Here is a 9,106-nt window from a genome sequence, read left to right as displayed (position 1 = left end):
CCCGGGGACAGCGGGAGGCGGGAAGCTGGAGTTCTTTGTGGTGCAATCCTGTGACTCCAACACTCAGTCTTGCCCCCTCCTCCTATTCCACCCTCGGTCTCCCGCCCCCCGGTCCGCCAGCTCAGTCTCCCCTGCCCCCCATTCCACGTGTACCAGCCAGGGCGGGGGTGGGGACTGAGGACAGGAAGGGGGGGAGCCTGCTCCGGGAGGAGCGGGGGAAGGAGTTTGGCGGCGGCGACTCCCTCGCTCGTCCTCACTGCCGGCCGTCCCAGCTCCAGGCACCATGTTCCCCGCGGTGTCCCCCAGCCACACCTTCCCCCGGCTCCCCCTGCTGCAGTTGTTGCTGCTGCTGGTGCAGGCCGTGGAGAAGGGGCTGGGCCGTGCTAGCCCGGCCGGGGGCCCCCTGGAAGATGTAGTCATCGAGAGGTACCACATTCCCAGGACCTGTCCCCGGGAAGTGCAGATGGGGGATTTTGTGCGCTACCACTACAACGGCACTTTCGAGGATGGCAAGAAGTTTGACTCGAGGTAATGGGTTGGGTGCCCCCAGACTCGCCACACGCCTTAGGGCCAGGCTCTCTTAATCCTGGGGATCCCTTGTAGCCTCTTTAGGCTGTGTCCACATCCCCTACTCCATCTTCTAACCCCTAACACAGCACCCTAGGGATGGGGACTCCCAGACCTCCATCTTCCCAAAGACATCCTTGCCCTCGATTTCAAGCCCTCACCTCTCAAATGACCCCAGTTTCTTTTAGAACAAGCTCCTCATTTCCCCCGAGTGTTTGGTGATCTAGGTGAACTGCTCTGTTTACTCACCGGTGCTTTATTAAAGGCCTGGCAGGGAGGAGGTTCTGTTCCCCAGTGGTGGGGGAAAGGGCTTGGCCCGGGCTGCATGTGAATTCTCCAGGGGTCTCAGCCTGGGACCGCTGCCCTTTCTACCCAGCCTGAATCTCTTCTGGTTCCAGCCCCAGGGTCTAGCGCCTTTGTAACCGGAAAAGAAGCAGTAGAACCTCTGTGGAGGTGGTGATCAGTTTGAGCAGTTAGCCCTGTAGAGCCAGGGAGCGTTATAGTAAGATAGCACGATGGATCCAGGAGTGTAGGGCATAGCTCTGTGTAGGGACCCTAACTGTCCACGTGTCACATGGCCTGGCATTGACCTTCTGGGCTCCTTGGAGGATTCTCTTACCCTCTCTCGGGTCTCCCTGCACCCCCACCTTCCTCCATCTTAGCTCTACCAGGCCAGGGCTGCCGCCCATCTTGCCAGCCTTGGGGTTTGAGAGATGGGCTTCTGGTCTGATTGGGCCTTTGATCGGCTCTGGCAAGCCACTTTTGTTGGTGGAGACAGGGTAGGACTGCACGCCAGCCTGGGTTAAACCTCGGGTCCCAGTCACACAGCATATCCCAAGAAGTCAATCCCACTTAGACCCCTTCCCCAAACACACAACTCAGCCCACGGGAAATTAGTGGCCTTGGCTTTGGAAGGCAGGCAGTATACTGAGTAAGAAGATGAACTCCAGAGTCCAAGACCCCAGGTTCCAGTCCAGCCTGTGACCATGGACAAGGAATTTCGCCACTTGAAGCTTCATGCTTCTTATCTGAAAAATGGAGGTTAAAAACAATCTGGAAAATTAAGTTCTCCCTTCCTAAGACTGGTAACAGGGCTCAAGTAAGATGATGAATGAACTCGAACTTCATCGTGTGAGGGCACGTTAACCTTGACTCTGGGGAGGACTGGGTGCTCTGATAGTTTTTAACTGGTAGAAATTTTGTGCAGGCTTGGGCCTCACAGCAGCACTGTGAAGGATTCAGCTCAGTGGATAGAATGAGGTATGGCCTGTGGCCAAGAGCACAGCCCAAGTAGGGGAGGGGCGGGGAGCAGGCCATGACTTCCATAGTGGGACTCTGGGAGCCTGGCTGGTCCCAGTTTGTGCAGTGCTGAGCTTGGAAAACTTTCCTAACCCATGGTTCTTAACCCCTTGGATCAAAATAAAAATCTCGGGGCACCTGGGTGGCTCAGTGGGTTAAAGCCTCTGCCTTCAGCTCAGGTCATGATCCCAGGGTCCTGGGATGGAGCCCCACATCAGGCTCTCTTCTCAGCAGGGAGCCTGCTTCCCTTTCTCTCTCTCTCTTTGCCTTCCTCTCTGCCTACTTGTGATCTCTCTCTCTCTCTCTGTCAAATAAATAAATAAAATCTTAAAATAAAATAAAATAAAAATCTCAGGGGGATCGTTTGCCTTCAACTTAAGTCATGATTCCAGGGTCCTGGGATCGAGCGTAGTGGGGAGCCTGCTTCTCCCTCTCCCTCTCCCTCAGCCTGCCACTCCTACCTTCTTGTGCTCCCTCCCTGTCAAATAAATAGGTGGAATCTTAAAAATAAATGAATAAGTAAATAAAGAAAATTTTTAAAAATCTCCCACCCTCCCTTAACTGGTGACAGATGCTGACTGGATCTATCATTCTGATCTTCTCATAATGTATGTAAATTAAATGTGGAATCACTATGTTGTACACCTGAAACTAATAATCATCTTGTATGTCAATCATACTTCAATAAAACAATAAATAAATAAAAGTAAGAGAAAAACAAATAAAGGCCACGGCAATTTTAAAACAGGCCTTTCGGGGCACCTGGGTGGCTCAGTGGGTTAAAGCCTCTGCCTTCGGCTCAGGTCATGATCCCAGGACCCTGGGATCGAGCCCCGCATCATCGGGCTCTCTGCTCGGCAGGGAGCCTGCTTCCTCCTCTCTCTGCCTGCCTCTACCTGCTTGTGATTTCTGTCTGTCAAATAAATAAATAAAATCTTAAAAAAAATAAAATAAAATAAAACAGGCCTTTCCGGGGCGCCTGGGTGGCTCAGTGGGTTAAGCCTCTGCTTTCGGCTCAGGTCATGATCTCAGGGTCCTGGGATCGAGCCCCATGTCGGCTTTCTGCTTGATGGAAAGCCTGCTTCTCCCTCTCTCTCTGCCTGCCTCTCTGCCTACTTGTGATCTCTCTCTGTCAAATAAATAAATAAAATATTTAATAAATAAATAAATAAAATAAAACAGGCCTTTCCAAAACTGGAAACCAATCCCTACCCTCCGTGAGCTCTGCTGCCTCCTCCTTTCCTTGGAAAGTTGATGGTGTAGCAGCACGAACACGGAGTTCACTAGACCAAGGTACCTTGGGCAAGTCAGTTAGCCTCTCATCTCAAACTTCATCATGAGAAAAATGAAAACCCTAACGTCCAGTTCACAAGGGAAAGAATGAAATAAAGTGGGGAAAGGAAAAGGCCAAGGATTTCATCTGGCTGGTTGTAAATGCTCAATGTTCCTCCTCCCCTTGGTGCCACACTTAGCCCTCCCTCTGCTGCACAGATACTCCCGCCCCCACCCCCCCAACCCCATCCCCCATCCTAGGCAAATAAAAGCCCCCAGCCTCCCTCAGGGGCTTCCCTGTGTAACTGGGGAGGGAGGCTTCGAAAGAAGACAGGAGCCTGTGGACGCACACCTGTGGAATGGGAGGGGGACTGAGTGTGTGTGTGCCCCTGCGCAGAGGCCGCTGTACCCCAGCTGTTTCCTCCCTCCTCCAGCTATGACCGAAGCACCTTGGTGGCCATCGTGGTGGGCGTGGGGCGCCTCATCACTGGCATGGACCGGGGCCTCATGGGCATGTGTGTCAACGAGCGACGACGTCTCATTGTGCCCCCCCACCTGGGCTATGGCAGCATTGGTGTGGGTGAGAAGGGTTGGGGCCCAGGCGTGGGGATGGAGGAGAGCAGGAGGCAGCATTCTGGAACCCACAACCAAAAAAACTGAAGCTCAGAGTGAGAGAGTGACTCGCCCAAGGTCACACTGCACAGGCAGTATGAGTCGTGGCAGGTCTGAGACCAGAGTTTCTGTCTCCTGCCCCTGGAGTGGGAGGACAGGAAATGACAGGGCCCTGGGTAGAATCGAAGCTTGACGGGAGAAGGGGAGCCAGGGTGGGGGGGTGTGGGCAAGCAGGACGTTCAATGTCTATTCAACCTGCCTTGCTGGAGCTGGTGCAACTGTGGCTCTGCCTTTGCCACCAGCTAAGGCTAGAGGGAGTCCTGGGGCCCTGGGGGGCTGTGGCATGCGAAGGGGTCCTGGAGGCTGCCCCAAACACGAGATGTGGTTGTTGGACTCCCACAGCGGGGCTCATTCCCCCTGATGCCACCCTCTACTTCGATGTGGTCCTGCTGGATGTGTGGAACAAGGCAGACACTGTGCAGGTGAGCACCTTGCTGCACCCAGCCCACTGCCCCCGCACTGTCCAGGACAGCGACTTTGTCCGCTACCACTACAACGGCACCCTGCTGGACGGCACCGCCTTTGACACCAGGTAAGGGCTGGAGGGAGTCCTGGGGCCCTGGGGAATGGGTATGATGGGGAAGGTGTCCGGGGCCCAGCCTGCCTCTCCCGTCTCCTGCAGCATCACCTCTACCTCATTCTCTGCAGCTACAGTAGAGACGGCACTTATGACACCTACGTCGGCTCTGGCTGGCTGATCAAGGGCATGGATCAGGGGCTGCTGGGCATGTGTCCTGGAGAGAGAAGGAAGATCATCATCCCTCCGTTCCTGGCCTATGGCGAGAAAGGCTATGGTGAGGACAGACAGAGACTCGGGGATTCCCCAGAAGAGGGCTGCCACATACAGTTGTTCAGGTTGTGTACTACACAAGGACACTCAGCCAAGGAGGCCCATAGAGATGAAATCTATCTTGGTGATGATCTCACTAAAAAAGGGTGCTTTATTCTGATTCACACCCATTCTGTATGGGCTGGTGATGGTCTTGGGAAGATCCAGCTCATGCCTCACAGGGGAAGGGTCTCTGGAGAATAGAATTAGCATCTTTTTGCAAGGTGCTCACATAGGCTTTCCTGAGTGGAGAAGGAGCTGTGGTTTGCTCTCCACTTGTATGGTTCAAGCCTATCCCTTCCCCAGGGACTGTGATCCCCCCGCAGGCCTCCCTGGTCTTCCACGTGCTCTTGATTGACGTCCACAACCCTAAGGACACTGTCCAGCTGGAGACGCTGGAGCTACCTCCTGGCTGCGTCCGGAGAGCGGTAGCTGGAGACTTCATGCGTTACCACTACAACGGGTCCCTGATGGACGGCACCCCCTTTGATTCCAGGTCCCCGGGACTCCTGAGGAGGGAAGGTGGGGGCTGGGAGGAGGGAGGAGGAAGCTGAAGCAGGATCTGAGGACGGCCCCCCAACCCCAACAGCAGCTAGGGGTCGCTCTGAGCTGTGGGAAGAGGGGGTCAGGGCGCACCTCTGACTCCCTTGCTGGCCCTCCCCGCCTTACAGCTACTCCCGCAACCACACCTACAACACCTATGTGGGGCAGGGTTACATCATCCCTGGGATGGACCAGGGGCTGCAGGGCGCCTGCATAGGGGAGCGCCGGAGGATCACCATCCCCCCCCACCTGGCCTACGGGGAGAACGGAACTGGTACGCATGCCCCTGTGTTCCCAGTCACCGCCTTATTCCTCTGCAGTCTGTTCCCTGACCTCCCCACCACAGGGCCATCCCAGCCACTGCTCTGCCCCTCTCTCACCCACCCACCTCCTGCCACACAGACTCCGTCCTTTCCTCCAGGGGCAGCCCCCCCCCACCCCCCACCACTTCTCCCTTCCATCCTGGAGAAGGGCAGCAGACTCCTGAGTTTGGGGAGGTGGGGTGGTTATGGAAGAACAGAAACAGTGTAGACCTAGGAAGCAAAGAACCTGGACTTGTGCCCCAGCTTTGCTGGAAGCCTCAGTGTCCTCACCAGTAGAATGGGACTAATCACACTGACCAGCAGGGTAAGTTACTGGGAGATTGCAAGAGCTTGTGTATAAAGGGCTTTCTAACTGGCGTGGCCCTTCCTTCCCTGCCCCTCCCTCCACAAGAGGGTATTAGAAGAATTGACCCTGGGGACAAATACTCCGTCCCATCCTGGCTTGAAAACACAGGACTGGGTAGGTCTAGGGGCCTCTGTGGAGGCCTGAGCAGCCCTTTCTGGATTCCAAGCCGATCCACACCCCGTTTTGGCTCCAGGAGACAAGATCCCTGGCTCTGCTGTGCTGATCTTCGATGTCCACATCATTGACTTCCACAACCCTGCGGATCCGGTGGAAATCAAGATTCTGTCCCCGCCCCCGGAGACCTGCAATGAGACGGCCAAGCCTGGGGACTTTGTTCGCTACCACTACAACTGCTCCCTTCTGGATGGCACCAAGCTCTTCTCCTCGTGGGTCCGGGGCGGGGCCAGGGCTGGGCAGGTGGGTGGGCCCAGGTGCAGGGAGTCCTCCTGATCACCCCCAATGGGTGCTTCTTCCCTAAGTTCCCATCCAGCGAGCGAGTGTGGTGGGGGAGCATGAGGAGCTGAGGTTCCTGTCTTGTGGGCTCAGGGAGGGTGAAGCCAGCCATCTAGGGGAGCTGCTGGCTCCATTTGTAGAGGGGAAACCAAAGCAGGGGGCGATGAGCCCTCCAGGCCACGCTTCAGGGGCAGTGGCTCCATGAGGAGGGCATTCTCCCTCTGAACTGGGGGGGGGCCGGGGGTGGGGTGGGACGATGGGATAACAGCTGGCCTGGGACAAGGATGGGCACTGACCTAGGAATCTGCTCTCCCTCCAGCCACGACTATGGTGACCCCCAGGAGGCTACTCTGGGGGCCAACAAGGTGATTGAGGGCCTAGACACGGGCCTGCAGGGCATGTGTGTGGGAGAGAGGCGGCAGCTTGTGGTGCCCCCGCACCTGGCACACGGAGAGAGTGGAGGTGAGGGGCTGACAGTCCTTGAGGGCTGGAGGGGGGAGTGGAGGAATCCCTCCCAGGGGTTCTGCAAACATCCCATGTGCCCAGCACAGGGAAACTGAGGTCTCTGGGCTGGGGAGCTCCCAGGGCAAGGCTGCAAGTCGGGCCCAGCCCCGGGCCTGATGGCGATGCCTTCCTTCTCCTCTTCTCTCTCCCTGCCTCCAGCCCGGGGTGTCCCCGGCAGTGCGGTGCTGCTGTTCGAGGTGGAGCTGGTGTCCCGGGAGGAGGGGCTGCCCACAGGCTACCTGTTTGTGTGGCATGAGGACCCTCCTGTCAACCTGTTCGAAGGCCTGGACCTCAATAAGGATGGCGAGGTCCCCCCAGAGGAGGTGGGTGAGAAGTTCAGTCCTTCTAAGAACCAATCCCCCGCTGTCACCCCAGCACGAGCCACCATGTAGGTGGCATCGAGCAACGCAGTCCGTCTGCCATCCCATCTGCACCTGTTTCTGCCCCTGTGCCGGGTCCCTGTGCCTGAGCTCCCTTGTCCCTGCCTCTTCCTCATGCAGTCCATCACCCCCACCGCCATCTGGCTCCTGGGGCCCTTCCCTAGGCCACCCACGGCCGCTCAGGTGAGACCCTCACTCCCTTCTCCTCTTGGCTCTCTGGGCTCCCAGTTCTCCACCTTCATCAAGGCTCAAGTCAGTGAGGGCAAAGGACGCCTCATGCCTGGGCAGGACCCGGAGAAAACCATAGCAGACATGTTCCAGAACCAGGACCGCAACCAGGATGGCAAGATCACTGTGGAGGAGCTCAAACTGAAGTCAGACGAAGACCAAGAGCGGGTCCACGAGGAGCTCTGAAGGGTGGGGGCCTGGGCCCGGGCCCAGATGCAAAGGCCCGCTTCTGGGAGGACAGTGGGCAGTGGGGCTGACCTCGTAAGAGTCACCCTACCCTGTGCTGGCATGATGTCTAGAAACATCTAAAACATGGTCAGAGGAGACAACTCTGGTCTTCCCGCCAGTCCCAGAGTAAAATCCACAGCACAGATCTCTACTCAGTTTTTCTCTTCTGACCCCAAACCCCTCCCTCACAAGTTTTGGAGTGACAAAACCAAGCTGGCCATTGGCCAAGCCTGAGGGTTGAACAGGGCCATTGCTGGCATGTCACCCATACCTCCCCTCCACATCACCAGACACTGAACAAGGCTGAGCTTGTCATTCTTTCATTTCCCCAAATTTCCCTTTTTTCCATACTTTTCCTTGCCATCCCCAGCCACCCCCCTCCTGCCCCTATTCCTGTGTCATGGCAGCATGAACCAGGACTGACCAGACTCTCAGCCTTTCTCTCTCAACTCTGGCTGGCTTCTAGGGAGGGCAGCGCCCCACCTGTCCCGTGTCCCCACACTTCCGCTGTCCACCCCCCACGAGGCCAGTAGGGGCTGGAGTGACCTTGGGGTGCAGCATTCAGGGCTGGGCTTGTCATTGCCTTTCACCCCGAAAGAAGGCTGCTTTCTCTAAGGGACAGAGAAGGGGAAGAATATGAAGGGGTTGGGGGCGAGGATAACTACTTGGATGGCTATGACATCCTTGGTTCAGGGCTGAGATAAACTTGGAAGAAGGGCTCACCTGGGGTGAGAGGGGGCTAGGCAGAGCTCTGCATACTCAAAAGGCTAAATTGGTGTCAGATCCCTTTCTCCTTTGTACCAAATAAAAGACTAAACCAAAGGCCTCAGGATGTGCTCTTTCCATGCGGGGAAGCCTTTGGACCCAAAGACTGGGGAAGAAAGTGGCACAAAGTAGACACTCGAGATCCTGGATCTCAGCCTCCTGCCTCCTGCGGCCTCATCAGGGCCCTCTCCATGGAGAGGAACCCCCTATCTGCAGGAGGGAGGGTGGGGAGTGGGCATTCATACAGGGACCTCCCGGGGAGGGGTGGAGAGATGATCCCAGTCTCCTGACTGTCCCAACTGAATGGAAAGATGAGGTCCCTGACCTCAAACATGACCCAAGAAACTCAAGGATTAAATTAAGCGGCTCAGGTCGGATTCATCTCTTGCATGTAGGTTTGTTCCAATGCTCAGCTAGTCCCACCTCTCCCTGATCCTGGTTGCCAGCCATCACCTCCGTCCTGATCCTCCCCTGTCTGAAGCAAAGGTAACAGGGCCCCCACCTCCAGTGTCTTGAGGGAAGAGCTGCTCCAGCCAGCAGGCCAGCCATCTTCCCCTCTCCCGCCCAGCTAGAACAAAGATGACCTAAACCAGGAGGGGACAGGAGACGGGGGGGGGGGGGGGGGGGGGAGGCTTGGGAGACAGACTGATGGTCCTGGGCTCCCTGAACTGACCTGTCCCCCACGAGCACCCACTTC

General features: G+C 56.6%; 1 protein-coding gene across 1 annotated transcript; it reads left to right on the top strand.

Moving 5' to 3' along the window:
• The first annotated feature begins 216 nt into the window (after nucleotides 1–216).
• FKBP10 (FKBP prolyl isomerase 10) lies at nucleotides 217–8,466 on the top strand. The gene is made up of 10 exons (XM_047707978.1): nucleotides 217–528; nucleotides 3,573–3,718; nucleotides 4,153–4,342; nucleotides 4,459–4,604; nucleotides 4,946–5,135; nucleotides 5,311–5,456; nucleotides 6,045–6,237; nucleotides 6,624–6,766; nucleotides 6,968–7,131; nucleotides 7,417–8,466. The coding sequence occupies exons 1-10, from the start codon at nucleotides 284–286 to the stop codon at nucleotides 7,600–7,602; spliced, it is 1,749 nt and encodes a 582-aa protein (XP_047563934.1). The 5' UTR covers nucleotides 217–283; the 3' UTR covers nucleotides 7,603–8,466.
• Nucleotides 8,467–9,106: the final 640 nt, after the last annotated feature.

This window comes from Lutra lutra, chromosome 16 (genome assembly GCF_902655055.1).
Source record: "Lutra lutra chromosome 16, mLutLut1.2, whole genome shotgun sequence".
NCBI classification, from domain to species: Eukaryota; Metazoa; Chordata; class Mammalia; order Carnivora; family Mustelidae; genus Lutra; species Lutra lutra.
The sequence above is the reverse complement of the archived record's forward strand: the minus strand, read 5'-3'. Positions and strand labels throughout refer to the sequence as shown.